At 31.2% G+C, this 26,131-nt stretch overlaps 1 protein-coding gene across 1 annotated transcript in view; it reads left to right on the forward strand.

The window, feature by feature from the left end:
- The window catches only part of CSMD3 (CUB and Sushi multiple domains 3), a 1,577,676-nt gene that overhangs the window by 237,593 nt on the left and 1,313,952 nt on the right, over positions 1 to 26,131 (forward strand). The window contains 1 exon segment of the mRNA XM_074266680.1: positions 9,865 to 9,977. Coding sequence (XP_074122781.1) covers positions 9,865 to 9,977 — 113 coding nt within the window.

A 26,131-nucleotide genomic window follows, 5' to 3' on the forward strand; every position in this document is an offset into this window, starting at 1 on the left:
TAGGGTCTCTGGAGGCAACCTTAGTTTCAGTTTAGTAATCACCCCAAATGCAGCCAGGTATTAAAGTCCAAATCCTTTATTGTCTCTTTCCAAGTCTTGTCTCTTTTCTTGTGGCCCTGTTAGCTTTCTTAGAGGCCTTCTGTAGTCTTGGTTCCAAGAGCTTGAGCTTGAGCTTCCAAGAGTGTGTTTCTCTGGCTTTTGAATCTCCCTAACTGAAATCTGGTTGAGACTCCTAGCTTATATATGCTTTCTTAAAGATGTGAATCTTGTAGAACTCTAGTAAGTATTAAGTACATGTGCTGAAGTAGAGAACTGTTGAATACCATGCTAAATAATTATTGTCTCTATCAATTCCACTGACTTACACCTCATTTCCAGATCAGGCCCATAACACTGATTCTAGACCAAGCATCTTTTACGGTTATTGAATGGTTTTCAGACTCTGTAACAAAAATTATTTTTATATTTGTCTCTTAACCCTTTTATTCATACATGTATTCTGTCTGTGTGAGAGGCAGCATGAAATAATGGATAAAGAGTTTCCTTTCCAGTTAGAAAGACCTGTATTCAGATCCTTCCTCTAACATAAACAGGCAGTATTAAATGTGCGCAAAATGTTTAATTCTTAGTGCTTCAGGCATTTCTTTTATTACAGTAAATCCAGAAAAAGTATCTATCTACATTAATAAAGGAAGTATCAAGGATTACCCCTTATACTAATGAAATCATATGTCTGGTCTCTCCTTCCCCACAAAATAAAAAGGCTTTATGAATAATCTCTGATCATTTGCATTGACAAATGTTCACTCTTCTTTCCTCACTTTTCCCCTTATATCCCCAATGATATTGTATGGTGAGTTCTAGTCACATTTAAAAAATAATTAGAGTTTTATCTAAAATAACTTTGAACTTGACAGTGTGGGAGGTAGTTTAGGGGAGACACTGTCTTTTCAAAAGAACATTTTTTTGTACTGGAAAAAGCAGACACTAAAAGTTAAAATGTATGTCATAAATTTCTGCTTCTTTTCGTCTGTATAGCTTTGGTGTTAAATTGTGTAAGCTCACTTGAACTAAGAGCTGGCAGTATAATCATGTTGTTGGCTCCTTTACAACAATATTTTCTGTTGTCAACAATTTATGGAGATGCATTTTGGCATGACAGAACAGGACTATTTCCATCAGCTTAAGTTAGAAGTTTAAAAGAGATTGCTCTAATTTAATTCTATGGCTGGAAGAACATCGATCTTCATAACTTTGACTTCCTCTTTCTTAGACAAATGCTTATTTGGTTTGCAGTTAAAGGTTGATTGTCACATCTTTCACAAAAGCAACCTTTATGTCTTTTGAGATATCACCAATCTTCTCCAACACTATAATAGCAAATCAGCATTCCCTTGCCTGGTAGGCCTATTGTTACTTATTTGTGCCTCTAAAATTTCTACACAGGAGATTGTTGAAATGACTAATCAAGAAACATGTTTTAATTTTCTAAAAGATCAATACATACTATATATTGTTCTTATCACATCATTCTTTTGTTCAAAAAGCTTTAGCTGTTCCCTATTGCCACTAGAATAAAATACATCTTCCTTTGTTTGACATTAAGGTCTTGCATAGTCTTTCCCCAGCTAACCTTTTCAGACTTATTTTATTTTATTTCCCTTCATCTAACCTTCTACAAAAACAACTTGCCTCTTTATATTCCTCAAACCTATATTCTATCTCTCATCTCTTTGCTTTTGTCCAGAATTTCTCTTCTTCAACCCTTAATCCCCATGATCTATTCCTCTTTACCTCAATCTCTTGAAATACCAACCTTCTTTTAAGCTTTGTTCTCCTTCCTATAGTCAGTTTCCTTATCTGCCTAGAGATAATTAGATCTGATTGATATTTTAACTAAGTAGAAATTTATTTGTATAATTATTATATACTTATATATATGATGTATAATATAATCATATTATATATCACATTTGCAAATTGTTAATTATATTAATTAATTAATTGTCTCAGAGTGAATGTAAATGGCAATAATTTCTGTTTTGACCAGAAACTCTGAGTATCTTCCCCTCCCAGATAGTTGTTTTTTTTTTTTTTTGTTTTTTTTTTTGACTAGATAAAAGAGGCCTATTATCTGCCTCATTTCTTACCTAGTCTTAATCACTGAGGAGGTTTTATCTCAGTCAAATTGAGAACTATTGAAGAACTTAGCTTTAAAAAAAACAAGTTTTTCCACTGTTTCCAGGGCCATTTCCACTTGCCTTAATCTATATCTTGCTACTGAATTGAGATGACTCTGGAAGAGAAAATGAGGCTGGTGACTTTGCACAGCCATCCCTTACTTAAATCCAATTCAATTGAATGTCATGGAATCATCTCTCTGACGTCATAAACCTTTTTGAGAATGAAGGACAAACAACAATAACAACAATTTATCTAGCCAAAGTTTACATAATATCACTCTCAATCCTCATTGTAGTGAGCTCACTTCTCTTGGTAAAGTACACCTCTCATTAATTGTCAACTAGTCAGAGTTTGCATTCTTTCAAAAAACTCCTCATTCACAAAAAGACCATATGAGCTGTGAGTGTGGTGTCATCATTGCCTTTGGCATTTGAGAGTGTCTCTGGTCCTTTTAGTAAAATTGCTAGCATTATTAACAAAATCACTAAATTACCCAGATATTGTCTTTCAGATTTTTAAAAAGCCACATGTACAAAACCTAGAGATAAAAAATTTAAAACACCTTCATTCTCAAGGGGCATTGCTTCAACTGGTGAATAATAATATAAGTATCTTTATACATCTACATATCATAATTATATTATATGACTTTTAAGTCAAATATTAGAGACACTTCCTTTTTGCATTTGCAAAGACCTCCCCTCTCCCCAATTGCATTATACCAATGGAATCCACAGATATACATATACATATATATAGATATAGATATAGATATAGATATACATATATATATACATATATATACATATATGCATATATGTATATATATAAAATAAAAATTATATACTTGTAAACATGAATTATTTATGTTGTCTGCTTCTGAATATTGGAACAATTTGTGGCTGATCAAAAAAGTGAAGAAAAGATTTATAAATAAGATTTAGTGGGAAACAAACTAAATTTAGATAAAATTATATTGAGGCCTATCTAAGACATGTTGAATTTGATATATTTATGGCATATCCAGGTGGGATTAAAATTTTGGTGTGAGATTGGGATGACATACCTGGGAATCTAAAACATAGAGATACCAGAATTACAGGATTTAAAGTTGGAAAGAACCTCAAAATCATCTCTAAAAACTACTCTTTATAACCTATCATATAATTTGCCACAAAACCTCTATTTAAAGATCTACAATGGCAAGGAAACCATTGCCTCTTAAAGCATTCTATCACACTTGTTCATAGTTCAAATTTTACCAACATCAAACCTTAATTTGCCTCCACTCTTTTCTCTTAGTTCGGTTTTCTGGGATCAACATTTTAATCCCTTTTACACATGGCACATGGTAGCCATTAATCATTCCCCTTCTGCCCAGTCTCCTCTGGGCTAATTATTTGTAATTCTTTTATCTGATCCTCATATTTCATAATCTCAAGGCCCTACTTTATCCTAGTTATCCTACTTTATCAATGCCTCTTTTAGATTGTAGTACCAAAATTTGAACAGAATATTCTATGGTCTGAAGAGAGTAAAGATCAGAGTATTATCTCCTCTTAATTGCTTGAAGCTAACTTTGTTTTTCAAAATGTAGAACAAAATTACATTATGAACATATCATCTATATTCTTATCCACTTCATTAATTTAACAACACCACAAATAGTAAAGGGCAAGCATAGATCCCAAACTCCTTAGATTTCTGGAAGATAATGGAGTTCATGTGTAAATTTGACTTTAAAGAATTAAAAACTTTTTTTGTATCTGGCCATTCAATAAATGATTGGTCCTTCTATTTGTATTATTATCAAGACTGTAGCACTCTTGTCTTTTTCCTCCAATAATAATTTTAGATATTTTATTAGATCCCTTGCATAAAACCAGGTAAATTAAATTTACCACATTTCCTTGTTCTATAAGTTCAGTATCACAATCCAAAGAAATTAAAAAGGGAAATGATTTTAGTCTGATATGACCTGTTCTTAATGAGACTATTGTAGGGAGCCAAAACAATTATGGATTAAATTACACTATATTCCCAAAGTTTTAATGGGGCTTCAACAAAGAAAGTATGGAATATATATTAATCTGATACACATGAGGCAAGAAGGATATAAAGTTAGCTTTAGAGACTGTGGCACAGAGTTCCTGAATCTGCAAAGTCTCTCGATTCTTTCTTCTAACCTTTTGCCTAGTGCTTTTTACCCATATTTACCTTCCTATGAATGAGTTTTTAATTAGGGTGGTGGATGATTTTTCTTAGAGTATTAATTATTCTTTTTTAGTCATTTTAATCATGTCTGACTCTTCATGATTCCACTTGGGGTTTTCATGACAAAGACACTAGAGTGGTTCCCATTTTCTTCTTTAGTTTGTTTTACAGATGACAAACTATGGCAAACAAATTTAAGTGATTTATTCCAAATCACAAAGTTAATTAATGTCTGAGACTGGGTTTTAATTCATAAAGATAAGTCTTCCTGATTCTAAGTTCAGTGATCTATCTAGATGTCTTTGGGATATTATATATAGTAGTAATAGTACAATCATCATCATTATCTTTGAATGAGCCACTGCAGGAAATATGGAATCATAACTTTAGAGAGAATCTATACAGATTTTTCTTTGCCTTCTTGTCTTTTCTCTATAACCTCTAATATTGTCTAGTATTGTCATTCTCTTCTAGAATTTTTCTAAGAGTTGGATCACTATTAAAACTTCCTGGCCTTTTGCATAGTTAAATAACTTTCTCTTTGTCTATCTCTGATAATATTTCTCCTTTGTTTTCCTACAGGCCCTCTCAAATTGTTCATGATTTTTCAAATATCACTGACTATGAATAGTCAGTGATCACATCTAAGGAGTACTTTGAGTTGCTTATGACAAGTTTATTTAGTATAAGACACCACTGTAAAGTTATGTAACACAATAGTGCTAGAATTAGGAATACCTAAGTTCAAATCTGTCCTCAGACTTTTAAATTTGCAATCATGGGGCAAATCACTTAACATCCTTCTTTCTCAATTTTCTCATCTACAGAAAAAGGATGATACTAGCATCTATCTCCACAGTTCTTTTGAGAATAAAAAGAGAATCTTTATAAATATCTTTATAAATGCTATCCATATTACTAATAAAAAATGATGTATGATACAAAAATATTAGAAAAACAAAGTACATCCTAACTCAGGTAAAATTAAAAGAGATTGCATATGAAGTAAGTGATAAAGATAGATAAGATTTTTAATGGAAAAAATAGGAAAAGGATATTTATTAGCACAGATAATGCTTGACAAAAGCATGGAAGCAGCATGCTACAGGATATGTACCATGTGTGACCAATAAGTAGGTCAGTATTTGAGCATAGTATATCTGAAAATCATATTTTGTATAATTTAATAATAAAAGACACCCTTCCATTTTAGAATCTAACACAGTTGCTCTATAACCAACTAACCAACAGCATTCAATATATATTTCATTAATGATTAAGTGATTTGAGAAACTTTCCATCTTTAAGATTCTATTATGCCATCTAAGATAAAATATTCTAGGATTGCTTTAAATATGTAGTAAAGTGATTAATAAAATCATCTTTTTTCAAAATTAATTAATTGGATAATTTTAAAGTTATTGGATACACATCAAGTAAAGATTTAGTAGATATTAAGTTTATTTTTATGAGTCAATTATGCTTCCATCAGAATACTACTGAGACCACTGGCATACTTAATATCATTTGAATTCAATGGTATCATCTAATGTTATGCAGTGTCTTTTTTCATTTCATGCAAAGAATTAACTGTTTTATTCAAATGTTTTTAACAATCATAATTTTAATGCCAAAATTATTGATTACTACTTCTAAATGTTAATCACTATGAGCAGCAGCTAAGATTGAAAAAATTATTTTATTTTTCTCATTCTCTTTAGAAAGTACTTGTTTGACTAAAAATTAAATTCTCTAATGTAATTTCTCTTTTGTTGATGCATTTATGGCAAATTAATTTTATTCTAATCAAAAGAGTATGTTATCCATAGGGAAGGGGGAAAAGGGCACTTTCAGGACTTAGTAAATATAAATGCAAACTACTAAGTTGATTTCATTTAATCATCCCTTCAAAACTACGAAACTCTAAGAATTTATGATGTCAGTATGCTACGTCAACTCAAGAGACAGTTATTGTGTGCTAGGCACAAAAGCTAGATTTAAGGAGTACAGAAAAAAATATATTCTTACTCCTCAAATAGTTTTATCACTGACTAGGGGACATGGATGAGAGGATATAGAATACCATTTAGTGAGGCTCAAGGCTTAGGGGATATGGTGTTGGATAAATATGTATAATAAAGGCCACATATGTCCCCAACAACACAAGTTCACTAGGTATGTCTAGTCTTCCCATTGATAGTGTTTATAATTACAAAAAAAAGTATACCCTACATTAATGAAGAAAGTATTATGTTACTATTTTATCAAATGTCTCTATTCTGAACTTATTCTTTCTTAAAAAATCATACCTCTAATACATATTTAAATGTGCATGTATACATGCACACACACAATGAGAAATGAAAACTTGTGAGTGTAATCAAATATCCTGGCTACATTTTCTTGGGATACCACATATGAGAGGGAAAATATACACAGTGAAAAATAAGAAGTGCATGAAATACAAAGGGACAGTTTAGATTTAGAACTGGATGGAAACAGGGTAGGAAAAGTTTTCATAATGAAGTGATTTTTTAGCTGGACCTTGACTGAAGGACAAGATTCTAAAAAATAGAAATGATAAGAGAATACACTCTAAGCATAAGGAAAATTTTGTGAGAATTCAAGAGATAGGAGATTGAATACTGAATTTTGGGAAAAAGGGGTTCATTCATTTTGACTGCAACTTACAGCAAATAAAAGGGAACAATATTAAATAAGACTGGAAAAATCAGCTGATTAGAATTTCATCAGATGCTGTGAACTCAGTAAGTTGGAGGAATTGTTTTGATATAATAAGGATGGAAGTTTAGATAGGAAATCTAGGGTTTCTTTTTATATTCAACATTTTATAGTGTATAGCATACTGGATTTTTAATCAGGGAATAATTGAGTCAGTCACATCTTAGATGCTAATTATCCCTATAATCCTTAGGCAAAAAAAAAAAAAAAAAAAAAAAAAAAAAAAAAAAAAAAAAAAAACTTCTCTCTATCTCATTTTAAAGTTAAATTGAGCCTCCTCTCCACAATTGAGGGGAGAAAGAGGAATCTGCTATAAAAATGTATAATCAAAGTAAGTTCCTATAGTGTTCATATCCATGAAAATATGTATTATGTTACACTTTATTGCTCACTTTTATATTAGGAGGTGGGTGACATGTTCATCATTAGTGTTCTGGAATTGTGTTTTATATTATGTTAATCAAAATTTCTAATTCTTTCTAAGTTGTTTTTAGTATTTTTACCATTGTATAAATCATTTCTTAGTTCTGTTTCCTTCATTCTGTATCATCAGTTCTTAATCAAGAGGATAAAATAACATGATAAAATCCTGTCCCTTGGGAAATCTGCTGTATAATAAACAATCATCATGAATTGTAGAAGCAAAAAATATTCAACAACTGGCCAACTAGATTGGTTCTTTCAGAACCATTATAGAAACAAATTATTTATAATGCTCAGAATTTACTCCTTTTCACCTCTGCCTTTTAGAATTCCTATTTACAAAGAGAGCTCAATCCATACATCTCATAAAATCTTTTTTCTGATCCCCCTAATTATTAATGTTTTTCCCCAAAAGTTTGCTTATATCCTTATCTAATTTATATCACTGATTTCTCTTCTAGACATGTAGGCTCTTTGATGGTAGGAACTATTCTTGTTTTAATTTGTGATGCATTGTTTTGGTTTTATACTTATACTGCCAGCATCTGGTGAAGCAACTTGGAACATACAATGAACAAAGCAAATGCTTTAGCAACTTGAATTAAATTTATTAGATTAGCTTGGGTTGGAAAACGAGGCTCTGTAAATGTAGCTATTTTTGTTTTAGATGAAAGGAATAAAGTATAGAGAAAGTATGGGAAGGCTCACTATGGCTGGCAGGATGGTAATTGAGCCAAGGAGCCAAGATCTTTTGCCATTCTCTTTGCCATTCATTCTATAGTTGTTCTCTAGCTTGTCAGCCAGTGTCAGTTGTAGACTACAATTCAGTGTCCAGAATTGAACATAGTATTTCAGTTGTAATCTGATAATGACAGAATACAGCAGGATTATTTCATGTTCCTGGAAGCTAGCCCTCTCTTAATGTGGCACAAGATCATTTTTTTTTTTTGGCTGACTAAAGTTAAGAGGGCAAGGTTGCCATGTATTGGCGGCGGTGGGGGTGGATAGGAAACAGTAACTTTAACAGGCCACTAGGATATCATTTAGTGCACTGCACCAGTAATGCATAAAATAAATTGTCCTATCATCTCAGGGTTAATGAGTGTCCTAAAAGTGCCAGTCTTATACCCAGGATAAAACTTAATGATAGTCTGGTTCAATGAATGCTAAGTATGTCCTCAGAGCTATAATAGATATTGTCTTTATAATGCTGACTTACACAATTGTGCCCTTTAAAAATACATGCAGATTTGTGATTCTGAGAACTGTAGATTTACATGGTAATAAAAGAATGATATTGAACCTTTTTAATAATAATGGGAAATTTGTTAACATTGTCTTAAAAATCACACAGTGTTTGTATATGTAAACTATTAAAAATAATATATTTGAGTGTATTTTTTCTATTCTATTAAGACCAGATGTGTTTGAAATACTTTGTACTATCATTAGCTAAAATAAAATCCAACATTATTTTTTTCTATTTCATCATCAATATCTGGTTCCTTCACTTTGCCACAAATAAACACAATAACATTTACCATTTTCCCCCTCATTCATTTTAACTTTTGTTAACATTCTATAATTATTTTACTAATGATCAAATTGCCAATGAGTAAGCACCCTGAGGACAGAGACAATCTTTCATTTTTTGTTTTTTGTATCCCTGAAAAATGAGTGCTTATTAATTTAGAATAAATTGGATTGTGACTACTAAATGCAAAACAAGTTTATTAAATGCAAAAGAAAAACCCTTTTGAAACTCTAGATTTCCTATCCAAACATCCATACTTATTATATCAAAACAATCCCTCCAATTTACTGAGTTCACAGTGTCTGATGAGATTCTAATCAGCTGATGAATGGTTTGATTAAATTTGATAAATAACTCACATCTAGTTTGCCTGAATTATTGCAGTAGTCTTGTAAATAGTACCCTAATTTCTACTTTTTTTCTCTTATTCCCCCTTCTAATCCATCATAAATTGTCATTAGAATTAAAGATGAAAAAATTGATGGTAAAAGAGGATAAATAATCCGTGGAAGTGTTGGAGATGTCGGGCAGAACTTGACAAATGTGTTCAGAATATTATACATAGGCCATGACACAGCCCTACTAAAAACCCCATGGGATATGTTTTCCCAGAAAAGGAAGCACTCCCTTAAGGATATAGAGAGTCAAAACAACTGAGGACCAAGAGATCACTTTTGACACTTAAATGACAAAATTTTTTTGACTACTTAATAACTTTTGACTATATTTATAGAGTGTTTAACACAAATTTCAATTGCTTTTCTTAGGTTAACAGGATTCCATCTGCCTCCACCTGTGACAAGTACCAAGTCTGTCTTCTCACTACGCTTGACAAGTGATTTTGCAGTGAGTGCCCATGGGTTTAAAGTATATTATGAAGGTAAGTGATGATCCTCACTTTCCCCAAAGTTATTTGAAAGTTAACTCTAGCATTTAATAGTAACAAAAGCATCAGAAAACATGTTAGAAAAATTAATTTTATTACAGAATAAAAGCTATGTTTTGTTTCTTCCATTTACATTGAATGTACCTTGTATGAACATTGTTATTTGTATATGGTCTCCTCCGTGACATGTGAGCTATTTGAAGACAAATAATGTATCGTATTGTTTTCCCTTTTTTTAATCTTAGTGTTTAGAACAGTATCTGGCACATAGTAGGTACTTGATAAATTATATTTGACTATCAGACTGTTTATGGGCAAATATTTCCTATCATTGTACTTCCTAACATTTGCTAAAATGTCCTTTTAAAATTAAAAAAAAAAGTACTTCTCAATATACTTTGCCTTAATAATGATACAGATGGTTATTTCTGAACTTTGTTTTTTTCTTGGGGGTTTGCTAAAAGGAGTCACTATTGAAAAAATAATCTGTTTTTGACCTACAAAGAATTACAAGTGGTTCCCAGTGTTTTCTTATCCAGAACTATTTTCCTATCCAATATAAAAAGACATTAATTTTAACTATGCTACATATACATTTATAAAATAAGTATTAATTTTCATAAAGGAAACTTCATAAAAATGTTTAGTGTTATAAAATTATTAAATGTAAAAAAAATCAATTTTAGTAAATTTTAAAACATACTTTAAGTCAATTCTCTCCATGCCACCTTAAGACGTTTCAGATATTCCCTTAAAGTACATATACCTCAGTATTTAAGTGCATTGCAGTATTTAAGGCATTTTCTTTTATTATTTTAAGAGTTTTGTCCCCATATTTTACATTTAAGTTAATTTCTCAAATACTTTAAAAATCTTCTGCTTTCCTATTTGCAATTTATTTTGAGTATTAAAATATGCATACTTATCAAATTCTATCTTTCCTTTTAATTTAATATATGATGGAAAAATGTACTTTAAAGCAAAACTTAATTATTTCTGGTAAGAAAAGTGACCATGACAAATATGTTTTGTATATAGTTGAGGTCTGTTTATCCTCTCAGTAAGTGTTTTGGGTTCCAATTGCAAGAAATATTACATTATAACAGATTAAATGCTATCCTTACATTTTATGGGAGTTTAGTTACCAGGTCCCATCACCATGAAGGAAATGTAGATGGAAATGCATCAAGGTAGGTATTGTTATATATAACTATGGCAAAGACTTCTGTGCTTCATTATTGCTTCTTATGGCATTATGTAACTTCCATTATGGAGTGAAATATTCACTTCATGAAGAGGACATTTACCTCAAAGAGGTTAACATTTATAACTAAGTTGATGAATATTTAATACCATTATCAGAGTTGACCTAATATTATGCTTCATATTTTAAACTGGGACATGAATAGCTCTAAAATAGGCAGTTCTGACCTTATGTCTGGGCAGAGTAGACAGTTTTGTATTTAACTTGACAGAGCTGGACAGATCCCCTTTTTATAAAAAAAAAAAAAATTCCTCTTAGGCCTACTATGCTGCTTAAAATGTCCACATATTGTTACCTTAGGGATGAATTTTCTGTTATAAAGCAAAGAAACATTTTCAATTATTACTTCCTTATTATATTACTCACCTAAAAAGTACTGATGAAATGAGAACTGTTTTGGTTAAAGTTTGATTGTAAAACTGAGAAAAGCCTGGGACTGTTGGCCATTTGGGTAATATAATCAAGTAAGAACCTCTTGCTATTAGAGTATATCTGAAGGGTAATAGTTACTAGGAAAGAGTGAGCATTAAGAAGGATAAAAAAGGATAAATGGAAAATATAGGGGAGGGAGGCAAAAATTTTTAAAATATTTTAATAATGTAATTTCTGAATACATAGTAAGTCTTCCATTTAAAAATGTAAAGAATCCATTCATTCATTTATCAATTTATTTAATCTATATCACTGTCTATCTTTTATCTATTTGTCTTTCTGTCTATCAATATTAGGTCTCATCTTACTTAGGCTGAAATTGCTAGAGCCACTTCACTAAATGGTCTGATTTCACTGATCATCAACACTGAAACATTAATATACCTCATTTCTGACAAGTTGGTTTATTCTGCCTAGGGCAGCTCGATAGTACTCCATGCTAAGGGCTCACTATATTGGTCCCAGATGTAGGAAAAATATCTGATTTGCTTTATTCCTCCTATAGCTCAGAACTGCTCATTTCAAGAAATATATTAGTTTACGCCTACACTGCAGAGGTTATACATGTGCTTTACAAGATCAGACCTATTAATTCATTTTTTACTCTTTATCACATTGTCAAACTCTCTCCATTGTACTCAAAATCTCAATCCTCTCCCTTCTTATTTAGTTTCAATAAATCTCAATATTGAATATACTATTCTATTAATCTAAATCCATCATTTTACAGAGAAGAATCATTTCCCTTAGAGAAGAAGTAACCTGGCCTAAGGAAAAAACTAATATGTAGTAGATTTGCATCCAGACCTTTCATTTCCAAATTCATTTTTATTTCTACTATAACAAATGACCTCATCTTTCATGTCAATAAAAATTCAAGGTTATTCATGAGCTCATTTGACTTTCCTTCTCTCCAACCCACTATTTCTCTTTTCTCCTCTGGCCTTTCTACTTCTGAGAAAACGCCTCATCAAAAGTCAAGTTTCAATCCCATCCATGATTATACTCCAACCATCCTCTTCTATCTGTTCTGAATTTTCAGCCTTTTTCTCTTTATCAGACCCTATCCCTCAGACAATACTCAAGTATCCCTACCTTTAAAAAATACAACTGTTAATCTTAAAAACTATTACTTTCCTCCCTTTCTATTCATAGGTCAACTTCTTGAAAGAGTACCCATTCACTTTAACCTATTCTAATATGACTTCCTTTCAAATTATATGACTGAAATAATACTACTAAAAAGCATCAATAACATCCCCTGCCATCAGTCAGCTGATCTGGTATTTTTCTCTATTCTTTACCATTTTTTACTTCTTTGTAAATTCCTTTCCTTGACTTTTATTGCTATAAAATCCTGACTAGATATTAACTTCTCTAATCATTCTTTCCATTAACTTACATATTTTCTTTCTCCTTATCCTGAACTATAAATTCCAGCATCCTCCTACCCAACCAGCCTTCTTATTTTCTTTTTTTTCCTTTTTTCTTTATACCCTCCATAAAGCATCTAGATGGCATAATAGATAAACTGTTGGGAATACTGTCAATAAGAACCGATATGAAATGTGTCTCATACACGCACAGTTATGTGACCTTAGGCCTATTACATAACTTCTATTTGCCTCAGTTTGCTACTTCCGAAATATTGTTAGGATCAGATGAGATAATATTTGTAAAATCCTTAGTTCAGACCCTGGTACATATTAGGCACTATATAAATACTAGCTATTATTATATCCTCCAGTGACTATAATTTCTATGCAAACTTAACTATGATCTTTATTCAGATGACTCCCAAATCTATAGCTCCAACTCCTCTTCTAAGATCTTGATCCATATTTCCAACTGTCTGCTTTTTTAAAATTTATCTAAGTATCCCAACAATCCTTCAATTATTCATTTCTCAAAGTAAATCTATCAATTTCCACTACAAAAAGAAGTTCCTCCTTCAATATTTCTTTTTTTAGTACCTCTGTTCTCATATAGACTATGCTTTAAATATTGGACACATTTTAAAATCTTACCTTTCCTCTAATTTTATATAATTACAAAATTAAATCTCATTAATTCTGTTTCATTATCTAGAATATCAATCTATTGCCTTTGACAATATTCTACTTCAGATCCCATTCCTGCTTATATTTTCTTCAATGCTAGTTTTTTTCCCTCTAAACTATTCTATATAAACCATTCAGATAAATCTGTATAATGTACAAATTACAATATACATAGCTCCTATCATGGCAATAGCTTATCCAAGAACTGGTTGACTACAATTTAAGCCCTATAATTTATATCTAGTAATTTAATTATAATATCTTTTAAGGTTTTGTCAGGAGTAATGCATTATGATAAATACTATTGGATGCTTACATTCTAATTCTTGCACATAGCATTCATAGTAAAGGATAGTATGTTATGAAGTAGAATTTGATAGGGGGAATAAGGATTTAAATGAGATTTTAGAAAAATTTAAGAAGATTTTTTTTCAATTTGGTTGATCAGGAGAAACTTTAAAGGGAGCTTGCATTTGATCTGAATATTGAAGGAAGAGAACTTCAGTACTTGAAAATGTGGTTGGTCCTATCTATGTAGGGTATATTGCACATACCTTCACCCAACCTATGTTCCAAATAAACTCATCTACATGATCTTCCCTTTAAATCATATTCCACTTTCCATCTACCCACTTTTGCATAAGCTAGTCTCTTTATGGGAATGCTTTCCCTCATCAATTTTACAATTTAGAATTGTACCAAGACTCAATTCAAATGTTACCCTGTGCAATAACCCATTCTGATTTTCTAATTATTATTAGTGCCTCTCTGAGGTAGTTAATTTTTATTTTAGACACATTTTAGATCTATTTACCTATGTATGTGTTTTTCACTACAACATCATGTCATAATGCAGAAATACTGGAGCTACTTTCTATGAATGTAAGATCAAAGGAAAAATGATTTCCTAGTTTGGTCATATTAAAAAGATAACTGAACCAAACTAGAAAAGTAGGTAGATCTTGGCAAGGGGTGGATGAGGAAATCACACTGATTCAGATTAAGTTATACTTGTGAATTTATTGTAAATGCCAAATGTATCCAAATATAGCATACATGTATTTACATAAATTTAGAAGAAAGAACATCCAAAAATGAATGATTTTATTTAATTCTACTCGGCTGTGAAGTTTGCCCATTCTCACTATACCTTGATAGTTCAGATCAAGGCAATGAATTAATGGAAGCCTGGGTCAAAGGATTAAGGGTACTTAATTCTTTAATCACAGTGCTTCCTTGAAATTATTAACTATTCAAAAGGGTGATATACAGCACTTCCTTCCTTACAGAACCTTTTCTTTTGGATAAATGGTCAAAGGACATGAAAAAGCAACTCAAAAGAAAAAAAAAACAAAAACATCAAGACAAAACAAGGAAATTAAAAAACAAAAAAAAAAGATCCAAATTACTTGTAACAATAGAAATGGAAATGAAAATAAATCTGATATCCTGCTTTATACCCATCAGATCCACAAAGATAACAAAGAAATAAAGAAAGAAAGAAAAGAACAACTGCTAGAAGATATGTGAAAAAGGGCTAATTCAGGGCTTCTGAAATTTCTACTCCACCCTGAGAAAATTTTTACACAACCCTGGGAGTGTGTATATATATATATATATATATATATATATATATATATATATATATATATATATGGTATACAAATCATTTACTAATAGATCATAATATATCATAAATACATTTATTTTAAAATAATTATTTTATATAAATATAAATTTACCATTTATTGAAGGTAAAAACAAATTTACATACTAATGAGATGGATGTGCTTATTTATTTTTACATAAATAATTAAATCTTAGCCAAACATTTGATACCTTTTCCTGTTGTCAATTTGACCCCGTATGGGGTTGTGATCTACAATTTAAGAAGGTTTGCACTAATGAACCCTTGGTGGAGTTGTAAATTATTCCAAATATTCTTGGAAGCAATTTGATAATTGTACTCAAAAGGTCAAAAAATGGAAGAAACTACTAGGAAGCATGCAAACCACGGAAAGAGGAAAATATTGCTTTGTTGTAGTAAAGGATTGCCAACAAAGGGGAGCATCAATCAATTGACAAACCGCTGAACAAATTATGCATGTGATGTAATGGTTTATTATTGCACTATAAGAAATGATAGAGTGGATGGATTCAGGGAAGCATAGTAAAACTTAATGAACTAATGAAAAATGAGGTGAGCAAAAGTAGAATATTTTTTTAAATGACCACAACATGGTAAAAACAATACAACTTTAGAATAATCCTGAATGACCAATCCAACTTCAAAAGGCAAATACTTGTCAATTTTTAACACTAATAGACTGCAAGTACAGAAAAAGACTTATTTTTAAGACATGGCAAATGTGTAAATTAGTTTTAATTATGTTTACTTATTTAGGGTTTTTTGTGTTGTTGTTTGGAGTGGAGAAATTTTAGGGTGAAGGAGAAAGTGAAAATGATTTCCCTCAAATAACAAAAAAAGAAGAAAAGAAAGAAATTAATATTTTTAAATGATCCTTTAAAGGACCAAACAGCAAGAATTTTTGGAATGTTATATTATGTTATATGTTATATATTATTTATGATAATTATATATTAATTAATATGCTTTTATATATACATACATATACATGAAGTTAAAACATTATATATATTGTATATATAAAGTTTTGAGTTCCAAATTGCCTTTCTATTCCTTCTTCTTCCCTCCCTGAGACAATCAGCAATCTTATATAGATGTATGTTAAATCCCTAGGTATGATGTTGCTACTGCTCATTATTTTACTTTTCCAATTTACTAATGTGAATATTTAAAAAGTTGAAATCTGGAATCCTAATATCTTTGAAATGCTGTTTTCTGATATTTTGGAAAAGTGAGAGATTCCCAATTACTTCTATTTGTTTTCCACTGATGGCTGCCATGTCAAAATCAAGCAACATGAAAGGTCCTAACTCTGGTCATTTATGTGTGCTTTGTCCTTAGTTTTTACCTCTTTTTAAATTTTAAGTCTCTCTTCTTTTTTAAAAAATCTTTTTGATTGTGCCATTTGCAGTAAAATAAATTCTTCTATCTTAATTTTTTCCTATTATTCCGTAGCATCTTTTATAGAAAATACTTTTCCTCAAGAATTTCTCACACATTATCTTGTGTGTCAACTCATAACTCTGAAAAGAGGTAACATAAAATGAAGAGTTAGATTCAAGTCCTATCTTTGACATGTACTGGCAAACTGACGATAGGCTTGGGCCCTCATGTAACTATAAGTTTACGATTTATAGAATAAATTCAGATATGCTTTAGTACATGAAATTTTTCTGTCTGGAAATTCCTTATACTAGTTATATTAGAGGTTACAAGATTATAGAAAGCAGTCCTCACTTTTTCTATTGTTTTTATTCTTAATAAAAAACAAAAGAACCTGACTAATCTCATCAAAAATTATTATATATTTCTTTAAACTTTCCATTTTTTCATATTTTATTGATGTTTATTTTATTATAAGATGTTTGTTTTTGGATTAAGAAAGCTACAGATTTTAATTCCAGCTCTAAAATTCCCTAACTTTGTGATTTGGGACAAACTATTTCACCTCTCTGAGTCTCTGCTTCCTATTCTTCAAAATGAGTATAATAATATTTTTAGCACATGAATCACAGTTGTTATGAGGGTTAAATGAGATAATATATATTAATGCTTTACAAATCGCAAGTGGTATACATGACACATCATAGGCATTTCTATGTCATAGGCACTTAATAAATGAATTAATTTTGTTCTATCCAGAAATTCTAAAGGTCTTCCCCTCCCAGTTGATTCTTTTGTAAAGGCAGACTAGGATCATCTTTTGCCTCAATTCTTACTTAGCCTTTAACTACTGAAAGGGTATTGCCTTAAACAAACTGAGACCTGTGAAAGACTTTAGATTAAATAGGCCAGGGTTTCCTACTGCATCCTATTGCCACTTATTTTGACCTATGTCTTAACCACTGGACTCTGATGGCTCTGAAGGAAAGACTGAAGTTAATGAATATGTGCAGGTCAGTCTTTTTTAAATGCAATTTACTTTCAACTCAAAACATCACCCTGATGATGTCACTGAAGAATGAAATCAATAAAAGCCTATTTAATTGAATTAGACTGACTATATAATAAGTGGCAATTATGAGAGAAGATATTTCATTAAAAGATTTTTTTAAAGTTTGTATATATCCTTAGGAAATAATTTATTTTTTGATATTTCTTGGTGATATATCATCTTTATTTTAGCTATTTCATTTTTAAAAGATGATAAAGGTGAGGGTGGGAAGAGACAAGATAATACATAGGGGTATAACTATGTTCTATGAAATTCTCAAATTGAAATCTTTCAAATCACTATTTCTACCAGCCTTTTTCTATTCTCAATCAGTAAATGTCAATCTGGATTGTCTCACAATGTGGGATAAATGATGCTAATTCAATACATTTTGCTCCTATACAATAGCAGGGATGGTTATCAAATCAGGGTCAATTTTATTTTTTCCTCTCTTGAGTACTGGATAATGATAGCATGAAATAATAAGCTTATTCTGTTTTTCCCCCTATAATTATCTTGAGTCAAATGGAAAAATGAATAAAAAATTTTAGTCTTAGCCATGATCTTTATTTGCAAGGAATCTATGCAGGATATGAAAAGAGCTAAGTGAAAAAAATGCAATATGTGATTCCAGAAGACAGAGCAATTTTGATGCTATTACCTATACTTTGAAAGACATTCAAGTTTAAGGAATGTGGATCTAGTATATATCTAAATATATACTAGATCTTGAATATTATCTATCTATCTATGTAATCTGTGTATTATGAGAATGATAATACTTCCCTAGTGGAACTATAGGAACTTGTTGGTGACATAGAAATATACCAAAATAAGATAGATAATAAATGATTTAAATCTTGGAAGAATTAATCATGGGCCCTTAAAGTCCTTCAAAATCCTGTTTTAGCCTATTTTCCCAGATTTGTTACCCATCCTTTCAAATATAGTTTATTCCAATTGAAGTGACTGAGTTACTATTTTCTTGTAGCATTCCAACTTTTAAGATATATAGATTCTCTTTTCAATGCAAACTAAATGATCACTGACAAATTTAAAAATTTAAACATACTAAACACAAGAAAAGCTTATACAGGAAAATATGAACTGTCATGTGTAGTTTTTTACATAGTTTGTATATGTTTGAACAATTTTTGTGTGTAATTGTACGACTTATCATACTTATAAACTCTCTTAAAGCCTTGTTGGGACCACTACTTGATATCTAGAAGGATATTTGGTTTTTAGAATGGATGTCCCTATTGCAAATTGAAAGTAAAGTAGCCACTCCAAAGATCAATTCTGTTCTTAAACAACAGTTTCCCCCTCCTTAGCAACCCTAGTAACTTTTGTTATCATTGCCTTATCATTGCTGGCAGACATAGTAAACAAACAACTTAATTCACTTCAGCTTCTGAATTCAAAGGACCTATTAGCCTTAACTTCCCTTGAAGAAGGTCTGTACACTTTGCATTGTAAAATGAAGAACATGACATAAAGACTTAGTATTAAGTAGCTTTTCAGGTATTTTATTAAACTTGTGAAGGCCATCTTGGAATTTGGAAGCCCTATTATATTTTTCACTTGAAATTCCTTTTATATATAATATTGATTAACTCAATCAATTTTGTAACCCTTGTTATAATTCCTAAGACCTCATAAAGAATGGTCTCAGTTTTCTCAGCAAAGCATAATGCAATTTCTTCTATTAACAAAAAAGAGAAAAGTAAATAGTTTGGCACAGATATCATGGGATCAGGAAAAGTTTCACATAGGAGGTAGCTCTTGTCATGAATCTCGAATGACACCAGGATTCACAAGAAAACAGTATCGTGAAAGTGACTTCCTGGCATATGGTTGTGGATAGAGAAACCACTGCCAAGTTATGAGGAGTTAAGAATTCAACAAATTACTACCTTAAATGATTCAGTTGCCAACTGAAAATATCATTAGTGACAGGATAGAACCTGAAAAAACTATGCAGAAATAATTATTGGCAGCGACATCAAGAACAGCTGTTACCAACAAGTAGCTCCACCATCCTTTGTATTAAACTGTGATTCTTCAGGCCAGATGTTCTTTCAGCTAAAGCATATGTGGAACTTATCTGCCTTCTCCTACTCTCCTTCCTCATGACAGAGGTTATCATTACAAGACACTTTTCTTTAATTGTGTTTTGTTACTTATTTTTAAATTAAATTAGACCTGGATCAACTTGTTCCATAATGCATTAATTGTGTAAACCAAACTCTATGTAAAAATCTCCAATCTTAAGCTTGAAGGGAAACTAAAAGTTCTAAAACTGACATAACAATCTACTAGGGCTGATAAAGAGCCATCCAAATAAAGTCTAACAACATCTAGCAAAGAAACTTCTAAAAACAATAGGAAATGGTTAGTGAAAATTCAGGAAACTACAATAACAATAGTATAAAAACAGTAATAATAGCTAGCTTTTACATGTGCTTTAAGATTATAAAATATCTCATAATCTATTTCTTTTTATTCTCACAACAATGCTAGGAAGTAGGTGAAATTATTGTTTTGATCTACATAAGAAGAAACTGAGGCAAGCAGAAGATAAAAGATTTTCCAAGGCCACACTTCTGCAGCTGGATTCAAACTCAGGTCTTCTAGACTCCAATATTCTAACATTGCACCAAATAGAGGAATTAGTGCAACTTTATCATGGAACAAATCATACCAGGTTATCCTCATTTCTAATACCTACAGAATTATTAAACTGGATGGTCAACAGAATGTAGTATAGTTTATCTAGATTTCATCAAAGAATTTGATAAAAAATATTTTATTCCAAACTTGAGACAAGATGTGGCCTGTATAATAGTATAATTAGATAAGTCAGCAATCATCTATTGATTGCTTAATATGTGGCAGGAGTTGTGATAAGAAATAGGGAAACACAGGTAGTCTTCTGGTATAAAGAATATTTTAAGCTAATAAACAATCTAATTCAATTAAATGGATCTTAGCTGAATGATAAGAATCCAAGAGCAATTGTAAATGCTTTGATTTAAATGTGGTAACAGAGTTCCAATGGAGCAGTCCTAGAGATTTGTAATTAAACCTATACTTTTAACATTTTAATCAATAATAGGGAAAAAAAGCATAGATGGAATTTTCATCAGATGTTATCAAGCTGGGAGATTTAGCCAATTTACTAGAAAATAAGAGTTAGAATCCAAGAAGATCTTGATAGATTAGAGCAGGCTATATTCAAACTATGGCCTGCAGGCCAGATGCAGCCTGCTGAGAACGTTTGGGGTGGAGACAGAGTGTGAGTTTTTGTTTTTCCTATAGTCTGGTCCTCCAACAGTCTGAGGGACAGTGAACTGGCGCCCTATTTAAAAAGTTTGAGGACCACTGGAAAGATCTGGACCACTGAGGATCAAGAAGGATCCAATAACTTGAAATTCCATTAGATAAATATAAAAATTTACACTTGGATTCACTAAATAAACTTCAGAGGTATAAAATAAGGGAGGCAGAGTGAGGTAGTGCTTTTTTTTTTGTTTGTTTGTTTGTTTGTTTGTTTGTTTGTTTGTTTTTACCACAAGTCTCTTCATGTATATCCTGGACTATATTAAGAGAGGTACAGCTTCCAGTAACTAAAAAAAAAAGGTTATACTCTCTATATACACTGACCTAGTCAGACTACAATTGGAGTTTGGTGCTTAGTTTTAGACAACACAGTTGTCATTTAGCAAAAACTAGACAGTATCCAAAAGATGGCAGCCAGGATGAATATCAGTTTAAAGTTACTTTGGGGTTGCTTAACCTTAACAAGAGAAGAATGAAGTGGAAACATTATATAGTCTTCAAGCATTTGAAGTACTGTCCTATAAAAAAGAGATTTGTTAGGATTAGCTCAACCAGGAAGAATTCAGAGCAAAAAGTAGAAGTTGAAGAGAAAATTCAGGCTTAGCTCAGAGGTCTTAATAAGTTGAATGACAATTTGTCATGTAGAATTTAGTGAGGATTCTTTTGGGATATAGATTAAACTAAATGACTGGTGAGGTTTTTTCAAACTCCAATTCTGTGATTTTGCAAGTCTATGATCCCAATTTTTTTTTGAGTATGACCCCAATTTTGATATTTACCTAAGATTTTCTATTCTCTGACAATTTAACAGACCCATTGACTTTTTAGTTGCTCTTTCTATGTATCACAGTCCATCTGCTGACTGAACATTTTCACCAACTCTTGCTTATGCCTGGAGCACCAATCTTTCTCATCTCTGCTCCCTGCCTTCCTTCAAGTCTCACCTTGGGAAAAAAGGTTTTCTACATCCTCCATTGTCTTAATGCCTACCCTCAACTTATTTATTCTGTGGACACAAATCTTGCGTTTACATACCTTTATGCATTTTGTCTCCCCCATTAGATGGCAAGCTCCATGAGAGCAATAATTATTTTTTTTACTTATCTTTGTGTCTCTAACACTTAACACAATGTCTGGAACATAGTAAAATACTTAATAACTGCTAATTGACAACCATAAATGAAAAAGAAAAAAAAAATGTGCCTCTTAAAAACTTTTAATAACAAGAAACTAATATGTGTAAATGCCTCTAAAATATGATTTTACAGAATTATATATATATATATATATATATATATATATATATCAACTACCATTTCATGATAAATAAATGAGAGTGAAATGCATTGTGATTATATGGATTTATGATTTCATAATATAAACACACATATATTTCTCTTATATCCTCAAATAAGTTTATTAGATTTTTTTTTTTTAGTAGAACACTTTGGTTCTCTCTTTTTCTATCACTACTCCCTATATGGAGTTATGTTCTTATACAATATTTGTCGTATTTCTTGACAATCCATATCCCAAAGGGAATATAAGATGCTTGAAGATTGTGTTGTTCTTTATCATTGTATGTCCAGAACTTACCATTTATGAATACATTTCACATAGCGAATACTAGCAAAATACAAATATTCATTAATTTCAGTTGAATTTCATTAGCATCATGGAGTAATAGAAGGGCAATATGTTGTAGTAGATGAAAGTAGCCTGGAGCCATAAAGACTTGCTTCTGATGTATACAACCTGTGTCACCCTTGCAAAGTCACTTAATCTTCAGGTGTTCCAGAAACTAAGGATTTCTAAAAGAGTGTAGAAAGAGTGCTAGCTTGATTGGATAGTAGTTTTCCTTATCCATGAATTCCTTCTCACTGAAATAAAATCTAAATTATCCATATGCTCTTGGAACAAACAAGTTGCTTTGTAATATAGAACTGGGAAATTGTAAGGGCTTAAATTGCATCTACTCAGCAATTCATGAACCTTATAATCTTCATGCACATGTATAAATGGTAACACTAATATTAGTTAGCATTTCAATAGTTCTTACTGTGTGACAGGCATTATGCTAAGGATGTTAAAAATATTATATCTATTGATACCTACAGTAACCCTGAAAGATAGGTTGCTTTATAGTCCCCATTTTGCAGATAAAGAAACTGAGATAAATAGTGGGTGAGTTGCCATGGGTCACAAAACTAGTAATATCTGAGATCAGATATAAACTCAGATATTCCTAACTCTAGGCTGAGTGCTCTGTCCAGTATATATGTCCTAGATGCTAGTGATAAAGACTTATAGATAATATGGAAAGAGGGAAAAAGAGCTTAATTCAGTGTTGCTATTCTAATCAGCAAAAATAGACTGCTTTTTAAGGATTTATCCTAAATACTGAAGTATTAATTATCAAATACTCAATATTCATTTTCAAGTCAAGTCAATAACCACTTATTAAACACCTGCTAAATGGCCAAACACTGTGCTAAGTATAGAGAATGCAAAACATTTTCAGAAGATTTCTTAGTATTTTAAGAAAGTACTTTTAACAACCATCATGTACTTAGCATATATTTTTATAAACTTTTAAGAGTTTATATTACAATGTTTAGAGCACTGGGCATGGAATCAGGAAAACTCTTAGCACAATACTTGGACCATAGTAAAGTAAAATCTGATCTCATACATTTATTAGGTATATTATGTGGGGCATGTAATTTAGTATCCGTTTACCTCAGTTTTCTAAATTATAAATGCTTGTACCTCACAGGATCACTGTTAAGACCAAATGACATAAAATTTGTAAAGTAGGCAATTAATGTCCTTCCTTCCTCATTCCCTTCCCTTGCCTTCATCCTTCCCTTCCCTTCCTTTTCTTTCCTTTCCTTTTCTTCCTTCTTTATTTCCTTCCTATGTTCCTTACTTTTTCCTTCCTTCCTTTCTTTCTTTCCTTTCCCTTCCTTCTCTTTTCCTTCCTTCTTCCTTCCTTCCTTCCTTTCTTCCTTCCTTCCTTCCTTCCTTCCTTCCTTCCTTCCTTCCTTCCTTCCTTCCTTCCTTCCTTCCTTCCTTCCTTCCTTCCTTCCTTCCTTCCTTCCCTCTAGAGAGTTAAAAATTTCTGAGCAGTTGAACGAACCCATCATCCACTAACTCCATATGAATTAGACAGTATTAGTGTGACTTGATAAGACACTTGATATTAATGAGAATCAGTTTCTTTACCTGCAAAATTAAGAAAACTAAGAGACTAATTCACAATGATGTCATGGAGGATCAAATGAGATATTGTGAAAGAACTTTGCAACTTAAAAGATCTATGTGACTATCAGTTCATAATAATGATATTGTTACCATAAATTAACATTTTAAAAATCTAACCAAATTGAAGACATATGTCTTTCAATCATTCAAAATATTGTAAATTCTACTCTGGATTTTAAGAATTCCTTTGATAATTTGGAATCCTTCTTAAGATAGTATTTTAAATATATCATTTTCCTGTTTCTGTTCCTGAAAAAATGGTATTAAAACTTCCTTTGTTCCACAAGCATTTGTCTTAGCTAGCTTGTTCTATTAACCCTCATGTTAGGTAAGCATTATTTGGGCTAACAGAATTAAGAATACTGGTCAGTGGCCAGATCTCTAGCAACATCATTTACAGCTTTCATTAGCATCTCCATTAATGAAACATCAAAAGAGGGACATTCTCTCCTTCCTTATCTTCATTTTTTTTTCCCTAGGGAGGTTTGGAAAAAATACTGTCTGGTAATTTTTTCCTATTTATGAACAAAAGTTAACCTAATATGCAAGACCAAATAAAAAACATTTCATTTATTCATCTGATTTTTTTTCCTTTCAATGGCAAAGCATAACATTTATCGCATTCATTTCTCTAAGAAGTATATACCAATGAGTGTATAGAAATGGTTTCCAGGAATAGGTATCTATTCACAATATCCATCAATATAGGTTTGATGGGAGTCTGAGAGTTATTTGAAGCAGTGAGTATTTCTGCAGCAACACATGGTGAATGAAGTAAAGCAACTGCTATCCCACTTTTAGTACTAAAGATAGATTCCCCTTTAAGGGCAGTTCTCCTTATGCAGTGGAATTACAAAATGAAGAAAACTGAGAAAAGTGCTACTTAACTAATTAGTGCTTCTAATATGATTTCCCTAACATATTTTTCAGTTTGTTGGAGCATAAAATATTAGAGATTATTCAACCCAATTGAAAGGAAAATATTCAGGGAGGAAAAAAGTTCTGCTCTTACAATATTATTATTGAATAGATAGAAGATCAAAAGAACACAATACATTAATTTTTCTTTTACATTTCTGGTACATACATATTCTTTGAAACTATATTATTTAGATTTTCACAAAGTAAATTATTTGGGACTTGCATATCTGAATCAAAATATATGTTGAATATTCAACAATTAAAATAGAAGTAGCAAAAGAATAGACCATTCTTGTATTTGAAGTAAGAAAGCTTTGGGTTCAAATCCTTCTGATTACTTATTTAATTGATTAATAATAATGATAATGATAAAAATAACTAAAATTTTCATAGCTCTTTAAGGACTTCATAGTATTCTATGTATCTTAATTCATTTAATCCTCATTTTATAGTTAAAGAAACTAAATCACAGTAGTTAAATGATTTGCCCAGGGTCATATGACTAAAAAATATATTAGCAAATCACTTTTCCTCTATGTGCCTCAGCCATATAGGGCTCAAAATTTAATGATGGAAGTAATTCCCATAGTTTTGGTTATATATACAGAGGGATTCACACATCCTTCACATATTTGCAAATTCACTTTAAAAAAAATAAGTCACATCCAAATATTAATCTCTTAAATTTCCAAAAAGATCCTTTTTCATGGCCAAAGTAAACATCCTATATTAGTAAGCATATGTCTTATATTCAATATGACAAAGACTTATAATATCCATTTT

Source organism: Sminthopsis crassicaudata, chromosome 1 (assembly GCF_048593235.1).
Source record: "Sminthopsis crassicaudata isolate SCR6 chromosome 1, ASM4859323v1, whole genome shotgun sequence".
NCBI lineage: Eukaryota > Metazoa > Chordata > Mammalia > Dasyuromorphia > Dasyuridae > Sminthopsis > Sminthopsis crassicaudata.